General features: G+C 37.4%; 1 protein-coding gene across 5 annotated transcripts in view; it reads right to left on the bottom strand.

Moving 5' to 3' along the window:
* Positions 1 to 3,921: 3,921 nt before the first annotated feature.
* LOC117417086 (roquin-1-like) overlaps positions 3,922 to 23,543 on the bottom strand; it is a 130,111-nt gene continuing 110,489 nt past the window's right edge. For 4 of the 5 annotated variants that reach the window (XM_059034680.1, XM_059034681.1, XM_034028826.3 and 1 more), the window contains 8 exons: positions 22,323 to 22,487; positions 21,768 to 21,911; positions 18,973 to 19,192; positions 17,582 to 17,672; positions 17,086 to 17,179; positions 15,253 to 15,414; positions 14,826 to 14,968; positions 3,922 to 12,149 (listed from right to left, as the gene is read on the bottom strand). In XM_059034680.1, coding sequence (XP_058890663.1) covers positions 12,008 to 12,149; positions 14,826 to 14,968; positions 15,253 to 15,414; positions 17,086 to 17,179; positions 17,582 to 17,672; positions 18,973 to 19,192; positions 21,768 to 21,911; positions 22,323 to 22,487 — 1,161 coding nt within the window. In that variant the 3' untranslated portion in view covers positions 3,922 to 12,007. The remainder of the gene's footprint in view (positions 12,150 to 14,825; positions 14,969 to 15,252; positions 15,415 to 17,085; positions 17,180 to 17,581; positions 17,673 to 18,972; positions 19,193 to 21,767; positions 21,912 to 22,322; positions 22,488 to 23,543) is intronic. The other variant, XM_034028827.3, reaches the window with a different exon arrangement.

The raw sequence follows: 23,543 nt of genomic DNA, 5'->3' as shown, positions 1-23,543 counted from the left end.
TAATCTAACCTAGAAAAAATAAAAGCATGTACTAATTTCTTTGCATCATCCAAGGACAAGAATGATCTAACTTTCGCAATGTTTCTTAAATGATAGAAGGACACTCTAGTAATGTATTTTATATGTGGTTCAAAGGAAAGTGCAGAATCAAAAATAACCCCCAGGTTTTTCACTTCAGATTTTACATTTGATTTTAGCATACCTAGATCAATATGTGTTGAGTCCATCTGATTAGAGCCTAAAAGTAAGACTTCTGTCTTATAAGAATTTAACTAAGAATTTCTGAGACATCCAGCTTCTAATATCGGCTAGACATTTGAAAAGAGCATTGATAGCTGTTGTGTCATCTGTTTTAACAGATATATAAATCTGTGTGTCATCTGCATAGCTGTGGAAATTCACCCCATGTTTACGAATAACCTCCCCGAGAGTCAGCATGTATAAAGAAAATAACATGCGACCAAGAATGGAGCCCTGCGGAACACCACCTGTAATATTAGCTAGTCCAGATGTAGATTCTCCTAAGGCAACAAATAGGATATGAACCAGTTTAGGACACTACCAGAAAGGCCCACCCATTCCCTAACAAGATTAATTAAAATCTTGTGATCCACAGTATCAAAAGCAGCACTCAGATCTTAAAGGATCAGTACAGATAAACACTTAGAATCTGTACTTATATGTAGATCATTTACCACTTTGACAAGTGCAGTCTCAGTGCTATGGTTAGCGCAAAATCCTGATTGAAATTTCTTGAAGATGTTATTATTTCCAAGGAAACTATTAATTTGATTAAAAACGACTTTTTCAAGTACCTTTGCTAAAAAAGGAAGGTTTGAAATAGGTCTAAAATTACTTAGAACTGAACTATCCAGATTAGATTTCTTAAGTAAAGGTTTCACTAAGGCTGTTTTTAAAGAAGAAGGAAACCTTCCTGATGACAAAGAACTATTAACTATATCAAGGACATCATTGGACAGCTTACTAAACACCTCCTTCAAGAGACTGGTTAGTATAGGATCCAAAAGACACATAGAAGATTTAATGTGCACAACTATTTTAAGTCTTTTAAGTTAATCAGAGAAAAATAATGTAATTCTGTTTCGATTGTTTTTGGTGGCACACAGAGCTCAAAATCATTTTGTGGAATTTGATCCTTAATACTAAGTATTTTTCCATCAAAATAATTACGGAATTCTTCACACTTGATAGGTGAGGCCACAATGCAATATTCAGGTGAAGGAGATGGGTTTACTAATCTATCAATAGTTGAGAAAAGGACTCTAGCATTGTTCTTATTTTCTGCAATAAGACTGGAGAAGTAAACACTTCTTGCTGACATTAAAGCTGCATTATACTTTGATAGGCAGTGCTTTAAAATATCGTAATGTATTTGTAATTTTGTATCTCTCCATTTACGCTCTGCTTTGTGACAATGTGTACGACAGAGAGGCAGCAGTGTGGAGTAGTGGTTAGGGCTCTGGACTCTTGACCAGAGGGTCGCAGGTTCAATCCTAGGTGGGAAGCACTGCTGCTGTACCGTTCACTTTACCTAGATTGCTCCAGTAAAAACCCAACTGTATAAATGGGTAATTGTATGTAAAAATAATGTGTGAAAAATAATGTAATTGTATGTAAAAATAATGTGATATCTTGTAACAATCTTGTAAGTCAAATATCTTGTAAGTTGCCCTGGATAAGGGTGTCTGCTAAGAAATAAATAATAAGAATAATAATCTTAAATACAGTGCACAGCACAATAAACAAGCTCTGCGGTTAATCTACAACAATACTGTTTTTAAGTATAATTGTGGTTGTATCTTTGTAAATGCATATTTATTTGAAGTTTTATTTTTTCCTCAAATTGAGGGTGGTAAAGTTGGGCTGCATCTTAAATTTGAGGGCGTCTTAAATTCGAAGGAATACGGTACTCTTTGTACCCCTAGTGGCCATGGGGGCAATTACATGTAAAATAAAAATGAAATTAAAGAATGTAAGAGAAAGTGCTTTGGCGTTCACAACGATATGTAAGTTTATTGAAAATTCACCTTTGCGGATTAGTTAGAAAACTGTTGGTTTGCCAGTCACCAAATACACTGTAGTCAATCACTGTGAAAACTGAAAAGAAAAAGTACTGGAATTGAAAATTCTGCATTTCTAATGCATTTGTTTCACTATCAGCCCCCAAAACTTTTATTGTAATTCTTGAGATCTATTAATTAATAATGTTATACAGTATTATCAGTGATGTTAGGCAGTGGCATCTGAGTGAATATAGAAATATTTTAACCAAGATAAACAACTCAAAGTGGCATAAGTATCAAATAATCCATAATTTTTTTTGTTTAACAGTGGATTCTTTTTTTTTACCTATTCACCACTTATTGTTAGTTTTCCCTTACCTAATATTGCTATCCAAAACCTTCCGATGCGAGTATAGTCCAAACACATCAAAGACACAGAAAAATAGAATTGAGATCTTGTCTTACCTTGTTATTTTCTATTCAGTTCTGTGTATAGAGCAGAAACGACACAACCGTGAGACTCGCTAAGAAATAAATAATAATAATAATAATAATAATAATAATAATAATAATAATAAACAACTTGTATCCAGGTCCTTAAGTCGTCACATGATGTACCTGAATACCTGTTTAAACTTGTATGCAGGTCCTTAAGTCCTTAATACCTATTTAACCTGGCGTAGAACGGTCCTCCTGGAGTGGCCCATTGAACAAAGAAGAATTGGGGAGACTAAGTTTTTATAAACTTAAAAAGGAGTTGACAAAGTTAAAACCAACCAATACTTTAAGCGCAGCACAAAAAGCAGGACACAGCTGGAAATGAAGTGGAGACACTTCTTTACAGTGGTCAGCGTATTGAATGGGTTACCTAGTCATGTTGAGGCAGAATCGTTGGGATCAATCAGCTACTAGGAACCGGTGTCCTCCTAATTTTTTTTTATAAGCTGGGAAGATGCATAATGAGAAGGATGCTGAAAAGTGCAGTGAGGAAAAAAGCTTACAAGATCACGCTAAAACATCCTTGGAGCTAAAACACGATCACTGCATACAGTCCTGAATCCTTCTGAACTAAAGGGTGTTAACAAAATGTAATTTTCATTCTAGGAATTCAGCCTGCAGACAGGGGAATTACTTGCTGCCATCTCATATCTATTTTATAGAAATACATTTGGTGCAGATGATCCTAAATGTGGCTCCAGGGCCTGCTCACAGGAAAGCAGCAGAGCATCTACTATTCACTGTGCGGCTGGGATTCCTTTAGCTGATGCTTTGCGAGGTCAATATTTCTGTTTAGGTTTGTAGAGCTTTAGCAGTGGGGTAGGCAGTGCATTTAAGAAATTATTTAGCCACCCTAACTAGTTCAATGGAAACTATTAGTTAAGCTCTGAAGTTCTTCAGATGACCCTGACCATCAGAAGCTTATAAGATCTCATAGGAAACAACTAAACTGTTAGCCTATCATCTCTCTCTATATATCAGACTTCATATTTTTCCATATATCTGGAAAACCGCCTGTCCGATTATGTTGAAACTTGGTATTAACTTTATTTAGTATAAGTTATTGAGAGTATAGATTCTGGTGATATATGGGGGTGGGGTCGCTCTGTCCATACATTTGTCCACCTGAGAACACAATAGCTTATTTAACTTAGTGCCAATCAGTCATTATAATGTGCTTACCCAATTACTTCTACGTCTTTAATACCACTTATTCAATTTTCATGAAGGAATTCATTGCCATTGATACATGTTTCTGACATGTTTCTATTTATTTAATGGCAATACTGTGTTGTAACAACTTGAGAATTGCACGTGCAAGTGGACAGTGACAGATGATGTGCTGCATACCATCTTCTAAACTGGGGGTTTAAAACAAATGAAGACAAACACACAAGCATTGACTTACAATGTTATTTAATCACAGTCCCTGCCAGTAAAGAATCACTGTTACATCAGTTACAAATTTTATTTTCACAGGTTTTTTTTTCTCTTAAACTTCCAGTTAGTTAACCCCCCCCCCCCAAACAAAAGCATATTATTGTATTATACAAAAATGCAAACCAATTTTCACACAGTGAATTCTTTTACAAAGAAAAAAAAGTATAACAGCTACATCCATATTTGGAGAAAGATGGTTCTAAACATTCCTTAAATGGAGTGTAATATAAAAACGAACAATTTGAATTTTTAAATTTGTACCTTAATTTAAGCAGTCTATTACAAGATAATTTGGGAGTAATCATCAAAAGGAATTACATTCCCAATATTAGGAATACAATTTAAAGAATGCAGCAAAAAACAGCCCAATCTTGTTACAATGAATGCAGTTTGCATGTAGGCAGAATGATTCCTAGAGGAACATAAAGAGTAGCAAAGGAAGCCATCTTGGGAAGCAAATGCTCAGCTCTGGGCCTGCCCTTAACAGATTTATCAAATTGAATTATTTCCCCAAAACAAATCAATGGTGACATTTTTAGTTTACCAGAGTTTTCAGAATATATATTTTTTGCTTGTTTGTTGTGATAATCTGTATTTGATTAACCAAGATACTAAAAAAACATGGTTAAAAAGCCTAAAGCTTTTAGCACATTATTTAGTGGGAAAATGGAGCTCCCTTCCTAGACTTTAAAAACCTTTAGAGGCTCATTTAAGAGCCATCACCATTGCTAATGGGCTGTGATTTAGAGAGATGCATTTAGTTGAAGTTGTGGTTGAAAATATCAATACATCTTTACTAGGTTCTTAAAGAGGCAGCCTGGCACAACTAACATTACATTTCAGAGATGTTGATATATATTTTGGAGCCTGTTTGTATCTGTCACTGACCAGTGTCTCCCAAGATGATATCTATGTATGTGTATCTCTTTTTAAAGCCATTCCATATGAAACCACAGCAGTCAGGGACCCAAGGTAAATACAAATGCTTTGATTATCAATAACACAGATGTACAACTGAAATCAAACAGACAGCGGATCAGTAAACAGTCATTTGCACCATTGCAGGTTAGTTAGCTGGGAGCAAAATGGCAGACTAACCTATCAGATACAACTTCATATTTCTTACCCCAAGAATGGAAAGAGAAGTTGGTATTCTGGGTATTTGTTTAGTAGCTAACAACAAATTACATTCCATAATCCTTAAATAACTTAGTATTTTAATGATTAAAATATTCCCTTTAAAAGGGTAGTGTCATGGGACGGCATACTACTTGTTACATTTGATAAAAGCCCTACTTTATTCTAAGATTTGAAATAAAAGGATGCAGGGAGGACCCATTAAATCAAGAGTAGTCACCCAGGCCATACCTCTTCCTGATCTCCCAGGTAAATTCAAAGAAGCCAATTAAAGTACTTGTAGTTAACAAAATAATTACATACATTTTCTCTGCCATGCACATCGATTCATTATTTGGATGTCAAATGTACAGTTTTGTGGAAAAAAAAATACATTATACTGAACATTTATTTTATTTTAGAACATTATATCTGGTACTACTCTAGGTTAAAGAAATCCTGGGTTATCCTTATGTACTACTGGGGTGCACTGACCAAGCAGTAAAAGACTTCCTGGCAGGCAAAGCAAACTTTCTTTAACTTTGAGTACCAGAAGCCATCTTTTAAAATGAACATTTTAAAGTTTGCTGTAACCCATGCTTCTTTAAAAACTGCACATTTGACCTGTGTATCTAATGCAAGTGCAAAATAGGCAACATTGATGGGATCATTTTGTTAGCTACAACTACTTTAAAATAGAAAAGTTTTACAAAATGCCATGACTGTGAGCATTTCTCAATAAACAATGCTAAAATTACAGGATGCATGCTCTTATCTTTAGGTACAATTCATACATTTCATTACTTTTTTTTTTTGGCGGTTGTGTTTACCCATGCTTATGTATTATGGACTAAAAAACAGCGATGCTACATCCAGTTAACAGATTTAGCACGCTCTACCTTCAGTCCCCCTGACCGCACTACAAGGAAGGCATTAAAACCATGACTTCATCAACCATGATGTGGTTTCAATCGGCTTAATAAACCATGGTGAGTTTGTGACAATACCTGAATACACAGAACATTCAATACAGTACAGCCTTACATTAAACTAGAGATTTGGCTAAGTAAACAAAACGTTACAAGTCTGGCACTCCTTTACTTATGAAAGGATAAGAGACGTTCAGCTTTGCATTGGCAACCAGTTACAGATCACTGCATTACTGATTTGTAGAGATCATTTAATATAAATGCTTACTCAAAGCGAGTATATTAACAGTTGCAGGTTATATTTATTTACAGGTGTTATGTACTCAAACCTTAAATATAGTCAAGAGCCTGCCTAAAGGCACATTTACCAAGAAAGATCGCCCAATACCTCAAGCCAACTGGACCAGGTTGAATTCTGGATGCGCTCTGGTCTGACATCCCTGTTTTCTGCTAAATTTTGATTTAACATTAAGATTAATTTGCCAAAAGTCTGGATCAACCACTGTTCATGAGTTGGGCCCAGATTCTAACTAAGACTGAATCAGGGAGTTTGTGTTTAAGCTCAGAATATGGGTGTGATCGTTCCTGCTATGCACTGTCAACAAAGAGGCTGGTTTCATTCTATAGCCTCACTTCATCTGAAAGGTTTGAATGTGGTGTCTTTGCAGGGCTCTCTCGCATCCAATCTTTACAATTGCTTAAGTGCCAATAGCTCTGTCCCAAGCAATAATAACAATAATAATATTACAGAGATTATACTTGAAAGAAGTTCCACCAAAAACGGTGCTTAAGATCGCACACTGTCTCGAGAGACCATTATTTATATATATATATATATATATATATATATATATATATATATATATATATATATATATATATATATATATATATATATATATATGGGTCTAGAATATGACAGACACATCGGAGTGAAGCAGAACTGGAAACTGTACCAAAATGTACATTTTTTAAACTTGAGTGTTTACACTCTTAAAAGGTTGTTACTAGCTGAAAGCAGAAACTGGGCTCAAGCTTAAGTCTGGATGAGCTTTGACCTCCTATCTTCAATGATAACTTTTCTGCTGAGATTCCATTGGACTTATGCTGTTGGTCTAGCCTACTGGGCCAGCCACTTCTGTTTGGCTGTATGACCTTAGCTGGACTCAAAAGGATGGGTAACAACCTTCCAGTGAAGGTCTTTGTTCAAACTATGCTGTAATTAAACTGTCTTCATTTTTAATTTGACTTGTAGTGAGGCTGTGTGGTCCAGTGGTTAAAGAAAAGGGCTTGTTACCAGGATGTCCCTGGTTCAAATCCCACCTCAGCCACTGACTCATTGTGTGACCCTGAGCAAGTCACTTAACCTCCTTGTGCTCTATCTTTCGGGTGAGACGTAGTCGTAAGTGACTTTGCAGCTGATGCACAGTTCACACACCCTAGTCTCTGTAAGTCCCCTTGGATAAAGGCGTCTGCTAAATAAACAACTAATAATAATAATAATAATAATAATAATAATAATAATAATAATAATAATAATAATAATAATAATAATAATAATAATAATAATAATAATAGTGGCCACTGGAACCAAAGTTGCCCACCTAGTCAAAATGTAGTCGTCCCCCACCCCCCCAATGTGAAACAGTGCACTAATGAACATACATGTAATGCACACAAACCAATCTTCACTTCTCATAAGCACATACTAAGAGCACATTTGACACCAGCGGCCATGTGACATCTTAATACAGTAGACCAGACCAAGGGGAATGGAACTACCTTGTCACCATCTATGACAGATCATTTTAGGATATGCAAATGATAGGGACCATCGATTAGAACCCAGATTTGAGATGCAAATGAATGTTCCATCTCCGATACTAGTCACCCCTACAGATCTGCTTTGTGAGGTTTGAATGTAGACAAAAAAGAAAAAAGTTACGGGAACACAGAACTTGTAATGTATCTTTACAAAAGTCTTAAATGTCATGAATAGTACAGTCTTACAGTTCTACAACAGATCTGAATGCTAAAGACTAGGAAGCTGTGCTTTATAGTTTGTATGCCAAGGTCCGTCTCTAAGGAAAAACATAGCTTCAAATGTGTATCAGAAGGGGGCTTGTTATTTATACAATACTGCTATCAAAGTGGTAGTCTCTATGTTTGAAATATTGTACAGTGGAAGAACAATTCAAACAAAAAAGCACATTAACCTGATCTTTATGGTTTCCTAGCTATGTGTCTGTATATTTAATGTAACCAATAGCCATGACTCCAGAAAATGTGCATGTTAGCAGATGCAGCAAAGTGCTCACCGCAAAGGTTTCCATAGAAACATAACTAGGGAGCTTCTGTCAATAGCATCTGGCTATGAGCATTGTCGGTCCTTGGTCAAACGCGTAGTTTCTGGAACAAATGGCAACATCATCACAATCTGTCTAAAACAGGTACAGCAAATGGCAATGGACAACATTGAGGCAATACGTCACAGATCTCACTTATACACATGTGGATTATATCAAGTTGCTGTGAAATAGTGGTCTGGATATTTGAAACTTTCTAAGATTGCAAGTCTATCCAAACTGGACACAATATTATGAAGGACTGGTGCTGCCAAGCTCAAAGGTTCCATCTTTAATGCAGGGTTTATGAGTGGATGTATCCTACAACTACAAACTGGACAATGTATTTTTTGAAGATTATAATAATTGTATCACATGTTAAAGTGCCTTGTATTCTCTGCCTTGTAGATTTCTTAGTTGGTTACTAATAAGAATTACAAATAAAATACCCGTCTATGAACTGAAATAGTGGTATCACTGTGTTATTGTTTTTTCAATCACGGGATTGTTGCAGGTTTGTGAATGTAAGAGCTCTGAATGTATGCAGAGGTAGGGGGTAACGGGGGCATCAGTCAACCTTTTTGCCTGTTAGACACAAAGCCCAAATCTTTAGCAACCTTTAGAAACTTTGAGAAGAATTACTTGTGTATAGAAATGTAGTTCTGTTTAAAGTCCCACTCGCTTACTCATTTGCTAGCTGGCAGGGTTAAATCCCAGAAGCTCCCCCCCCCCCCCAAAAGGATTAGCAATAACCTAGTCTGTTAAAAAAAATTTAAAAAACCATGCAACTTCACAGAAGTTATCAAAAAAAAAAAAAAACACACATTACAATTTAGAGTTCAGTGCAGGAGCAGCTGTTGGTGGCTGTTTAAAGTCAAAAGAACCAAATAAACACTGAAAGAACAATGGTGCAACCTGCTCTGGTCTACAAAACCTTTGTTCTGTACTACTACACATCCTATTTAAAAAAAACACACACTGTTATTTCTCTTTGTATTTTTTTTTTCAGGATTTCTATACACTTCCCATTTCAGCAACTGCAGAATCAATCTTTCCAGGCTGGCACTGAAAAGCAAGTGATAAAGGCTTTTGGTTTTTGATAGAGTGGTCAAGGTCGCTGTTTGCTACATGGTTACCAGAGATCAATATAAATGCCAGCTCCAGCCTTACTCATTAGAACTGAGCTCGACTGAGACTGGGCATTAAAATGTTTATTCGCTCCAACATTATTCTGAATAAAAAGGAATTTTGGGAGTACACTACACATACACTCACATTCAAGACCCTGGACTGGTTGGTTGAATTGTAAATCTCAAAATGTGTAAAAGTATACAGGAGGGAGCAGGGCTAATCTGATCCTGTTCGCTTAAGTTTTGGTAATGGGAGGAGCTGGACTGATGGAACACTCAGTGTATTTGCAAAGAGTGATGAAAGCTGTGTAATTTTAAACAGTCCCATAGGTTGTTCACTTGTAAACAGTTCAATGGACTATAGGTTACAGAAGTAACCATATTGCTGTTTAATCAGCCTAAAAAATCAGCCTATTTTTGAAGCAAAGACCCAGGTAAAGCTTTATTAATGTAGGATTCTTAAATCATAGTTTCATCAAGTCAAATATGGCAAAACCTTATGATTTTAAATAATATTGAAACTCTAAAACTAACTGTTCAAAGCAAAACTGGTCATGTACTAATTACACAACAAGGTGTGGCACATTTTGCTTGATAGGTCTAGAGATCCATTCGCTGTTAATACAAATACTCACACAAGCAACTCAAATATATAAATATGTAAACTATTTGTGATTTGGATGATAATATGTTTCTTGTTGTTCGCCTCACAAGATCAGCACACCAACAACAGCTGCTTTTTTTCAAGAATATATAACTTCTAAAGTTTTTATTTTGCTTTTAAAAAAAAAAAAAAAAAAGCTTGAATTCCAAGCCAATAGTGTTGCAAATTTGCAGACTGGCCACGCCCATCAGATCTAATTCAATGTGAAACAGTATTTTGCCGTGGCTAGTCATGTCTTTCTTAACAGGGGGCTTTGCGTGGGGGTGCTGCCAGCTTTACTACTGAAGATGATTACTTGTGTACACGGTGCATAAGATACCTGGATATCCTACACGTCCTAGCTGTTTTCCATTACCTGCTACTCATGTGGACTATTCTTTAGCATAAGGAGATTCATATGCAGCTCTTCTGGTGGATAGTTGGTTGCCATAGTCCTTAAATTAAAAAATTAACTGGAACATTGCTAATGCTCAAGCCAGACTTAATGGCCTTGGAGATTCATTATATACAGTACTGCAAGATGCAAGACCTTGTATGTAGGATATTAAAAGCAGTATTGTTTGTTGTTAAGTAGGTCTTGGAAAACACTATGTTGTGCCCTGTGTACAGCACAGTTGACAAAGGTGGCTGATTTAAACTGGGAGTCTGGTTTCAACCAGACTCAATTCAAAACCAAGCCAAGTACAGTGGTTACCTATTACATACCCAGGGGTTTCCCTTCTAAAGTTTTACCTAAAATTTTATTTTTTGTGTGGAGCATGTTCAGCCTTTTATTATAAAAGGCCTCATTCTCAAAGCTACAATTCCTCAAGTCCAGTTGCAGCAATATAATTCCTAAGAAAGTCAAGTAGACAAACATTTCAACTTATAACACTGATGTTTGTCTACGTGACTTCGTTCATTACAAGTTTACATCAAGATCTCAACCACTGTAGTAATAATGATCACCGACAATATTAGTTTTAATATATTTTGTTTCTTATTAGTTTTAATATATTTTGTTTCTTATTAAGTGTGGCTATTTATAATTTACCAGCTATTTAGTGGCTTCAACATAGAAGCATATCCAGGTTTGTTTTGACAAAAATAAAAAAAACAAGTGAATAAATTAACCAAAAGTTTAAAAAGATTCAGTTGTAAGCATAGTACCGTCCTGGGTGACTAGCGTTATTTCATTTTCAAAACACACTAAATTTAAGAGTCTATTAATGCAATTTTAAGTTATCAAAAGAATGATTTGCAGACAGTTTCTGTATCAGCTCTAGTTTTGTGAAACTCTAGTTGGGGTACAGGTATCTAGGCATATAATAAAGTAACCAACAGAACTGCTTCTTAAGCTATTTTCAATTTTAAATGCATTGAACAAAAACAAACAGTGTAATATCTATCTGCCCTGAGACTGAAAGCGCTCAGTTATATTAAAATTAAAGTTCATTCACAGAACAAAAAAAAAATAAAATCTTAAATTCACTGCAGATACTGCGTATTTCTAAATAAAATGAAGACGTGCGTTTATCTACTGTATTGCCAAGAACACCCCACCCACAATGGGAGACTGAACTATATGTTTTTTATATAAATAATGTAGCTTAAATGTGTTAAAAGAGCCTAAACGAAGCAGAGGGCGTGGAAGAGCTTCAATTTCTTCTGCTGACATTTTCTACCCGTTCTACAGCAATTAATAGGGTGGAGTGTGTTCTTCTTCGACAAATTTGTACAGGATTTGAGACATGCTGCTCAATACCTTCCCTCTTTCCCAGAGGGGTAGTGGTGAAAAAATATGACTCTATTTGGAGGAAACATGTTACCACATCTTCACTGTGTGGAGGTGCTGTGCCTTGTCAGCGAGCAGCACGATCTCTTATGAGGAGGAGTGGCCGACACCATTCACCTGCAGCTCAGAACTGCTGGTGGAGTCTGCAGACAGGCTCAGGGAGGAGGTCTTGCTGGACAGAGAATTCATACTACTGTCTTGGACCAAGCTGGATCCATTCGCGCCTTCGCTGAAAATTGAGAAGAAACCAAAACAATTCAGGTAAAGAATGTGTGTGATGACAATACGACAGCTGTGGAAAAACACACACCCAAAACAGGCCTTGAATACTGTAAAGCCATAAATATTTGCGACCAATTTGATATTCATTCCAAAAGCGTTTGCTTTTTTTTTTTTTTTTTCATATACAAAACACACAATAAAAGGTTTGCAAATATTTATGGCTTTACAGTATATTCAGCCATTCTTAAACTGGATTATTCAGGAGTTGTCCCCAGCTTACTTTTAGCAAAAATAGCTAAATTAATAATTTCTGGTTGTGTCAGTGTATCCTAGTAGCTGATTGACCTGGCAACGTCATCTAGTCAGCTATTAAACAGAAAACAGCAGTATGGCTTGGTAAGCTATTCAATACACTCCTCACTACCCTATTCTCTGACCCAAACCAATTTCCTAATGTGTCCTCGGCATGAGATTGTGACTAGGGTTAAATTTGTTGATTCCTATTACAAGTTTAATTAGGGATGCAAGTCACTTATAAATCGATCCAGATTTGTATCAACTCTTTCAGCTGTTACTGCAACACTCATACCAATGGATTTTACAATTAGACACAATGTAGAAATAATAAAATAGTGGATTAATAGACATTAAACATTCTTTTTTTGGTTTATTATTTTCCTGTCACATGGTCGGTTGCAAGTGGCAAATCCTGTGTGAGTGAACTGCAGCTCATGCGATACATGCGACTCTATGGATAAGGATACATGCGACTCTATGGATAAGGATACATGCGACTCTATGGATAAGGATACATGCGACTCTATGGATAAGGATACATGCAACTCTATGGATAAGGATACATGCGACTGGATACATGTGACTCTGGATAAGGATACATGCGACTCTATGGATAAGGATACATGTGACTCTATGGATAAGGCCCTTACACTTGAATTCAATCAATATGTCGATAGAATGCAGCAACAAAGTTTCAGACAAACTAAACTAATATCAATACATGCATTCAATACTTCGGCTGATTTAGTCAGTTTAGCATCATTGCTTAATTTTGTATTAGGTCTACATAAAGTAGTTTAACAGACGCGACAGACTCCACTTTATATTTTAATTGGAAAACTTCCAGCTTCAGGTTTTCACTTCTTAAGCCTGGGACAGACAGCACGCAAGGCATTTTGCAGCCTGTATCGCTTCTGTTGCTTTCATAAGGTGTTGGACAGATCAGCGCGGGACGATCCCGCTAGTCCCGTGGTGACGTTGAGCGTATTTTTTCTGGCTGCCACATGGTACCGTCGGTGGATTAACCAATCACAGCCAAGTGCTGACAACGCTTGCCAAGAAAAATCATGAATGAAACTGTTGTCTAGGTAAAGTACCTTGCTCAAGGGTACAGCAGCAATGTCCCCCACCTGGGATTGAACCCACGACCCTCCAGTCAAGAGTCCAAAGCCCTAACCACTACTCCACACTGCTGCCCACTGTTAGGTATGTTTCTTTGCTAAGCTGATCACTCATTTCATACACCTGCATATAGATGACAGAAAAAAAAAAAAAAACTTTGAAAAACAAACCAGTGTTTTTATTTAGTAGATTATATGGGGGGTATTACAGCTATGGCCAAAAGTTTTGCATCACACCCTATAGATTTAATAATGTTACGCTGACATATTTAAATTACATATCGCTTTGTAGTTTTCCAAAAACTGAAAAATGTGACATTTCGAAATCTAACATGAAATAATGTACTAGTATTGTAGTTTCCAGTAGACTTTTGAGACACCATTTTGAAGTTTCTTAGATTGCATGATGTTAAATAAAATACCGAAATTATGTACATATAGGTTTTTTTTTTTATGTCTGTATCCTAATATTCTACTAGGTGATGCAAAACTTTTGGCCATAATGTAAATTACATTCTAGTACATAGCCTACGGTGTGGTACTGTAGCATTCAATTTTTCTATATTGTAAGAATAGTCAGTCGCATAGTGCATACCGCTCCTGTGTGTCCCAGGACTAGCGGCATCACACTGAAAATGCCCAGCGGTGCCGCGCCTGTCTGTCCCGGGCTTTAGGATGCATTTTAACAAAAGGTTTCAGGTTAGGATACGCAGGCTGAGTGTGTGCGTCTGCCTGCAGTGCTAGAAGCACCAGCACTTCATCAACAAACCAAACTGAGGGCTGTCGCAATCAATCAGGTAGGTCTTGTCATAACTTTTGATTTAAAATTAGTAAGGGATATGAATATGAACCGTCTACATGCAACAAAGTGTGCGATGAGCTCCCGAAAATGCCTGCTGGCATAGTGCTGAAACTGCCATTTCACTGTACAAAAAACAAATGTCAGTATCGCCCTATTTAGAGTTTTATGCAAATGTTGGTTTTGGTTTGGAAAAATCATAACCATTGCATCCCTAATTTTAATAACTTTGATGAATTCTCTTAACAGCAGTCCAACAAGTTCATCCTAGTTACTATTTCAAGCGCAGCACAAACCAGACTATACAAATGGAAGTTTAATTTGGTTTAACTATGTGGAAGATAGTCCTGCCAGAGTTCCATACACAACAAAAACACTGAGTTACTGTAGGAGTACCAGATTTGGTGAACTCAACATGTAGAATACAGAAGCTCATATTATCTAAACAAATTTAATGCGGTCTTACCCAATATTAGGACAAGGTTTATGCTGCTCAGCTGTTCTCACATACCTGAGTGCAAGGGAGAGGTCCTCCATGTGGACCTTGTGTTCAGGTTGTCCATTTTCTGCCGGTTTCATTTTATACTGATCGTGAGGTGCTTGACTCTCCTGGAAAGAAATAAAATGTTTCAGATCCTACATAAATCTAGAAACTGAGCAACAAAAAAGAAGCAAACCAAGTGACTACGTTACATTGGGTTGAATGGCCAGGGATTAAAACAGTGGAACAATTTTTGAATTTTGCAGTAAATACAGAATAACTGCTGTGGTACATCCTTTAGAACCCTTTAGAACACTTTGCAGACCCCTTTCAGCATGACGCCGCATCATGAGGTCTTATTCAGGTGTTTCTTCCTTGTTTTGTGGTTTGCAAATGTACTTGATGCACTCACCATGGCTATTTCCCTGGTTCTCTTGCCAATCTCTCGCTCCACCTGGTGCAGTTCCATGCTCAGCTGTTCGCTGGAAATCGGCTCTGCTGCCCACTTCGTGGGAGGAGGCTGGGTGGCTAGTGCGCTCACCTCCCTTTGCAGCAGCAATGTGTTACTAGCAGCCTAAAGGAAGGGGGCCAAGCACAGACACAACTCATCACACCTCACCGCAAAAACTGTGCCACAGCACACAGACAGACAGACCAGGACATTAAAACAATGGGCTCATCTTTAGAGATCAGCTCTTTTTTATGCATTCATAGTTGATGTTTTACACCTTAATTCATAGTTCCAATTTGTGAAGCATGAACGAATATGAGGAATAATCTATTGATTATCGTATCATATGAACAACTTACAAGTTACAACCAATACATTTTTACTTTGAAAACATTATTAGCTTAAATGTGTATAACATTACATTCTTCCAAATCTGTTCCTAAAATGACAAATAGTTCATGCATGTGATGATCAGGCAATACAACACAACAGGCTGTGTGTTATTGTGGGATATCAAAGCCGCGTATCTATAACGACACGCACCCTGGAGTGTCATATTGCGATTATGGCTAAGAGGTAATTTGAAACTAGCAAAAATATGTTTAAAAAGAACTCTGGGCATCGGCATGGCTATACATCGCATAGCCCATTCAAATGGATAGGAGAAGGATCCTTGCCATTGTATAATACTGTATGATTTGTTTTTTATGTTGTCAAAGACAGACAACAGACTTCAAAATAAAAGCACACACATCAATTAATTGTGTTTCCTGCAAAACACAAACCCCAATTGGATCAAGCAAGGTCAAATGTTAAGTGTTCTACAGCTCTGTTTGACATTGGAAAGGCTTTCCACTACATGTGAAATATTGATTATCACGGTAATACAATTTAAAATGATGATGTGTATTTTTAGCAAATGTTCTATGCTATCTTATTAAAGTAGGGGTCATATGAAAGGTTTCAGGGCAAATTGACCAAACTCGGCTCAGTCAAACAGAAAAGTATGTGTCAATGTCATTAAAAGCAAGTCAGACAAAAATTACAGGGGGATTCACAATTTGTCAGAGCATTGTAAAAACTGGAGATTACGTGGAGGATGATGCAAAGGAAACAATTCTGACAGACACACTGTGTCTTACCTTTTGCCCACTATAAGGTTGTTTAGTTAGAAAGAGGCTGGATGCCTACAGTTCCTCAGTTGTAACAGCCTCTACTGTGCAAATTATGAATCAACCTAGATAGAGGCATACATACCCAAGACCAATTAACCACTCTGGTTTTATTTTTAACAGACCTCCTTTTTTTAAAATCAAATGGGCCAATATTACATGCAATGAGTTATAAAAGTCTGTTATAAAAAGTCTAAGGTTTTAAACCACAATGTCTTATTTGTTTAAAAATATTATTAGAATTCACTTATATTGCTGGGTCAATTTTTTTTTTATTTTTTAGCTACCACACTATAAATTAACTTCCTGTGCAAAACATATTAGGATACGTGCTGCACATAGGACTTTGGTTGGATGAAAATAATTTATAGCGCAGTGGTTGGATGAACTGGCTTCTAAATGAGTGAAAACAAAACAGGGGTACTAAATGATCTCTGAAAATATAAATGATCATTTCAAAGGCTTGGTTATAACTCTTTTAAACCCAGCTATACACTGCCCATGTACTGTAACAGCAGAGTTCTCAAAGCAACAAGCAATGCTTTCAATAGAAGCGCTGGGACCATCCTATTAAAGGAGAGACGTTGTATTTAGGTTTGAAGTGTTATGCAGTTTACAGTACCTCCATTCCACGGATCTGTGTCTGTTGGTTGATCTGCTGATTAAGTTGTTGGAGCTCAATTTTCAGCTGCTCCCTGTCTGGGGGCATTGGCATCCTATCCATGAAATGGAAAAGATCATTACCGTGTGCAATTGTATCACTACTGAGAACACCCTGGTTCAACAGACTTGTTTGAGAAAGGTACCCAAGTACCATGCAAACCCCACAACAATACATGTATCAATACAGTGTGTCTGATATTTCATGACACAATAATTAACAAATTGAGTTTACGGTTAGTCCAAGTTGACAGGAAATTGTACAAGTGCTGTATTTTCAATACATCCTTTTTTCTGTGCACTGTATAATAAACTTGTTCATGCACAATTTCATCAAAGTGTCTCCCGAAATAGTTTTGCGCAGAGTCGTAATTTCAGGTTAAACACAAGTAGAAAACTGTTTTAGCCAACATTTCAGCGAAATCGATTTTGTGTGGTTGTCAGAAAGATGGTCCTACCTGTCACTGAAGCGTCCCTGAGTTGTCATGTTTTGGTGTTGGTGGTAAGGGGCCGCTCCCCAGCCTCCATGAGTATAAGGGCTGAATTCAGCTGCAGAATAAAAAAGCAACCACTTTAAAGAGAACAACTCATATAGCTGTACAGTCTCCCCTTCCCACTGCAGATCTGGTGTTGTAGGTAATGCAACGCATAACTTTACATAAAACAGACAGAACCCCTTTAGAGGTGCAGAGGCGAGTTTGAATCTAGTTAAGGTTACAATTAAAATTAGTCTGGTGGTGACCATTGGATTTTAGTTCACAGTGCAAAACCACAAAATGAAAAAAAACACTGCAGGGACAAATATTAAAACAAACACTGCTTGAAATGTATTCGGTGGCAAACATGTTTATACTTGTTCATGTAACAAAAAAAAGTTGATGACCGTAACATATGAACAGTATTACAGACAATAAGAATCTGCAATGAAATGTTTAGTCACAATTTGATAATGCAAAAATAGAAGTGCAAGAGACTGATGGCTGACCAGACATACAATGACATTCCCTGTATCCCCAGAATCTGATATTCTTAACCCACTGCGGTCCTATGTCGGACCTGGTCCGACATTGCAATTTTCCCTTTCCGGTCCAATGTCGGACCCTGTCCAACATCATCAAAAAGACGCAAAAAACAGGTCTGTAGTCGTTTTTTCTCCGGAAAAAGCCGAGAAAACCATTCAATGGCCGAGTGAGACCGATAGGAGCCGAGAGAAGCCGGTAAAAAAAGGGGCGTATCTCATGAATACAGATAGCCCCGGCATCACATAGATAACACGGACATAAACAAACAAGATAGCTGCTTCTGCATCCAGCGCTCAAAGAATATCACAGACATTTGCAGAGCTTTTTTTAGATGTTATAGTAATAAAATAATGACTTGGATCGCATTATTGAGGAGTTTGGTGATAAAACGAGTGATCAGGAGATGATTTATCGGTATGCACTACTATCAAGAGGTATGTGAAAAAAACAGCGAACGAGGGGTGGGGCGGGGCTGGAGATGCAGTACTGAGTGTCCTGTTGATATGCAGTGCCTTTTAAACCTGTTTTACTGTGAAAAAAAATACTTTTAAACAGCGCATCTAAAATAAACTGCGCGTGTGAAAATAAATTGGACCTGACGCGCCTGAGACGTGCTGAATAAATGGACCGCAAAGGGTTAATACCCTGTGCTAAATAACGTTAATACCAAGTTTTGTGACAACTGGATAATGTAAAGTGCGAGACACTGAAGTATGACCGCCTCCACTATATCACCTTTGCAGGGGATTTCAATAATTAAAAGGTGAACAGAAAGATACATTTTTTGATGTCTCAGCTGCAGTAACGGCTCAGTCCCGTGGAAGTACCTGAAGCGCTGCTATGTTTGGGTGCAGCTCCCTGGGATGAAGCCATGGCCTGCACTGGGAAGGTGGTCTGGTACCCAGTTTTGGAGGTGCGAGAGATCACCCCGAAACGGGATACTGTGGGCAGGGTCCCAAACGGAATTATGGGGTCGTCGTCTTTGGCCTCGGCTGATCTTCTCTGCATGTCAACTGGCTGATTCCTCAAACCTTTGCTCTCTATATTCTTCAAAAGAAAGAAAAGGAAAAAATAGTAATTACATGAAAGGTGTGGGATGATAAAAACAGCCTGGAGTCCCTCGTTCCCACACAATGCCACAGAACTTTTTTTGAGAAGGTCCTTTATTAACCCTTTGCTGTCCTATGTCGGACTTAGTCCGACATTGCAATTATTTCTATCCGGTCCAATGTCGGACCCTGTCCGACATCATCAAAAAGACGCAAAAAACGGGTTTCTAGTCGTTTTTTCTCCGGAAAAAGCCGAGAAAACCATTCAATGGCCGAGTGGGAGCGACAGGAGCCAAGACAAGCCGAAAAAATAAATAAATATAGGACGTATCTCATGAATAGTCATACTTCCCCCTGGCATCAGATAACGGCGGCCATAAGGAAACAAGCTGGCTGTTACTGCATCAGCACTCACAGAATATCACAGACATTTGCAGAGCTTTTTTGAGATATTATAGTAATAAAATAATGACTTGGATCGCATTATTGAGGCGTTTGGTGATAAAACGAGTGATCAGGAGATGATTGATCGGTATGTACGACTATTATTATTATTATTTATTTCTTAGCGTATGTGAAAGCTATAGCGAACGAAAGGGTGGGGCGGGGCTGGAGATGCCTAGTGAGTGCTTTGTTGATATGCAGGGCCTTTTAAACCGGTTTGACTGTGGAAAAAAATACTTTTAAACAGTGCGTCTAAAATTAACTGCGAGTGTGAAAATAAATTGGACCTGACGCGTCTGACACGCACTTAATAAATGGACTGCAAAGGGTTAAATCTAAACCAAGGAAGACTGGTCTTAATTACCAGTCAAGGCTGAAACAGAAGACTGGTTTAAAAAGAAAATGTATTTAATAGCAACTGAGAGCTGCAGCCTGTTTAGTTTAAGAACCAAATAACTATTTCTACATATCAATCCTGTCCCTGTTATTGTGTAACACTTTGTTAATCAAACACTGTTCGTATACTATTTAGGTAATCAATGATGCACTTAATATGTTTTATGTTTAAAAGGTGATCTGCTTTTTTTCTTGGAGAATACTTTTGAATATACAAAGTACTCTGGGTAGACTGCTTCGTCATACAATGGTCAGAGGAGGCTGTTTAATACACACTAATGCATATAGAACGTGCTTCAGTTTTCGGTAGGTGACAGAATATTGGTGTGAATAAAGAAAATAAATGCTAAATTAGTCTCACAGGGCTTTATATTTTTGCTTAAAAAAACAAACCAAAAAAAACAAACAAACAAACCAAAAACACAACACTATAATCCTGAGAGTCACAAATGAATGTAAATTAAGACTTTAGTGGACAATGCAAGAATGTGATAACCCTGTCTGTCAGCATATGACTAATTAATGTTAACTAATTAAAGGACAATATGGAGTGAACTAAATGTAATTGAACTCAACAAGCTTGTAAGGCCTTTGTAAAAAAAAAAAAAAGAAGAAATTCCTTAAAATTAACACGAATTTGCCCCGTGGAAATTTAGCACTTTCCTATAAACCTCTCCACCAAGGTTAACTACTGGGAGTTTTGAAGCATAGCTGGGTAACTGAATAAAAGTCATCCACAAACATTTCAATTTTAATTCTAACAAACATTCTGTGTTGGACAGGTTTCTTTTATGAACCACAAATGTTGGTTAATTTCCAAGTTGGTTAATTTCCAATTTCCAACCAGAGTTTGAGAATAGGGGTTTTCTACATATGCTTATACTGTAAAGAACTGCAATAATACAACAAATTGTGGAACAGCTTTTTAGATTATTATACCACAAAACTCAAACTAACACTTTTTTGCAGTGACCTGTTTCAGCACTTAACTATATGATAACACCCTTTACTGTGAATTCCACTCTCAATTATTAAGTGTGCAAGCTCTGTAGCAGTAGAACAGAGAAGGGATGATTTAGGGAAGCACTAAAAGGCCTCTAGAATTGAGTTTTGTAAATTATTTTTGTCAATAATTTACTGTTAGGCGCAAAAGTGAGAAAACAGCAGTAAAAGCAAACAGATAACCTTGTTTTGAGAACATCCCTCTTCCCTGAAAAAGCACAGAGTTTGCACAACTTTAAAGCGTGAAGGCCTTTTGATTTGGTAAACTTAAAAAGAACGTCAGGTCTTGTACAGCGGAAAAATGTGCACCCTTTGAATGTTATGCATTTTACCAGTTTGTTTATTGTTTTGTGCGGCATTAAATACATACATTTGTAATACCTAAAGCACATAATTACAAGTTTGATATACACATTGTACACATATTTACAGTCCTGTATTCATTAATACAAAACAGCTAAGCAGCAGAATGTTATAGAATATCTACACCTTGTTTTAATTTATTTTATATATATAAAAACAAGCAACAACAAAAAAAAAAAAACACATGTCCACAAAAATATTTACAATTCCTTTAGGTTACTTTGTTTGGCCTTCACATTTCTAGCATTCGGCTGTGAATCTCGTCTGCGCTTGGACACTTGCTTGAGCCCAGAGGATGAAAAGAGACAGGAAAGCATTAGGAGGCTTTGTCACATTTCCCCGAAGTGCTTTTCGAAGACCTCACTCACCATCAGCTCCATGGCTTCCGACGCCATGATGTCTTTGGGCTTGACATCCTTGGTGCCAATGTAGGAGCCTATGGTGTCACATGACCAAGGCGAGTATTCGTTTTCTTTGTACTTCCCAACAGCTTTTGGGTTGTCCTCCAAATACTGAAAAACAAGTTTCCAATCAGTAATGAATATGAAAAAACTGAATAAAAAAAACTTGGAATAGGTATCAGAATATACTGTATTCACCACAAAACCAGCACTCAAACTGAATTTATTATTTCAACAAATATTTTTAAAGAGCTAGACAGAACCAAATTGCACTGTTAAGATAATCTACAAATGAAAGGAAGCCATTCAGCCCATCAACTTTGTTCCTTGCAGCTAATTGACCTAAAAGGATTCCAATGATTCAGCATAAACATGGCTATGTACCTATTTGATACGACTTTGCGTAAAGAAGGGTCTACTACCCGTCCTAAGCTCTACTTAATTTACAACTTCATTATAGTTAGTTCTCACTACCACAACCTGTATCCCAGAAAAAAAAAATCACAACAATGATTCCAGTACCTCTTGAGGGAAATCCGTTGGGAATGGACGGGGCAGTGTTGGGGACGGGGCAAAGGGAGGGGGGGAAATCACCTTCCTCTCCTCCAGCTGAGCCATGATCTCCTTGCGGCGGCGGTGCAGGTAGTCCAGGCTGGGGTGTGGGGCAGTCATCCTGCTGTAGCTTTCCTAAAAGCACAATACACTTGAATGAGTAGGACAGCCAGGCTTAATTTATTACCTGAACTCTCTGCTTATGTGTAGAGGGAGAAATGACCTTTAACCCTTTGCGGTCCATTGTCGGACTGGGTCCGACATTGCAATTATTCCTCACAGGTCCTTTGTCGGACTGGGTCCGACATCATTATAGCAACGCAATAAACGGGTGTTTAGTCGTTTTTTCTCCGGAAAAAGCCGAGAAAACCATTCAATTGCCGAGTGGTAGCGACAGGAGCCGAGACAAGTCGGAAAAAAAAAAAAAAAAAAAAAAAAGGCGTATTTCATGAACAGTCATACATGGTATCAGGTATCAGATAATGGGCGTTCATAGTAAACAAGCTGGCTAAGTGCGTCAGCGCACTGAGACTATCATGGACATTTGCAGAGCTTTTTTCAGATGTTATAGTAATAAAATAATGACTTGGATCGCATTATTGAGGAGTTTGGTGATAAAACGAGTGATCTGGAGATGATCGATCGGTATGTACGACTATTATTATTATTATTATTATTATTTATTTCTTACATAGCTGAACGCTATAGCAAACAAAAGGGTGGGGCGGGGCTGGAGATGCCTAGTGTGTGCTTTGTTGATATGCAGGGCCATTTAAACCCGTTTGACTGTGAAAAAAAATACTTTTAAACAGCGCGTATAAAATTAACTGCGCGTGTGAAAATTAATTAGACCTGGCGTGCCTGACGCGCGATTAATAAATGGACCGCAAAGGGTTAAAATGGACCACAATAGCTCCTATTATCACACTGTAGGGTGGAATTTGTACCCGTTTATGGGTACAACCAAATAACACAAGACAAGGAAGAGAATAAAAAAAAAAAAACCTTGAGTGAAAGATTGTAGCTAACAAAATAATCCCATAAATCATACTGGTGCACTTCCAATTGTTATTTAGATCTCAAATTGTGCAGTTTTGAAAGAAACACCTGTTAGGTAGTACACTAGGTTAAAGAAATCTCTTCAATGGCTTATTTCCTGTTATTTACAAAAGCTGCACAAACAGATTATTC

The sequence above is a fragment of the Acipenser ruthenus genome, chromosome 12 (assembly GCF_902713425.1).
Source record: "Acipenser ruthenus chromosome 12, fAciRut3.2 maternal haplotype, whole genome shotgun sequence".
NCBI classification, from domain to species: Eukaryota; Metazoa; Chordata; class Actinopteri; order Acipenseriformes; family Acipenseridae; genus Acipenser; species Acipenser ruthenus.
The sequence above is the reverse complement of the archived record's forward strand: the minus strand, read 5'-3'. Positions and strand labels throughout refer to the sequence as shown.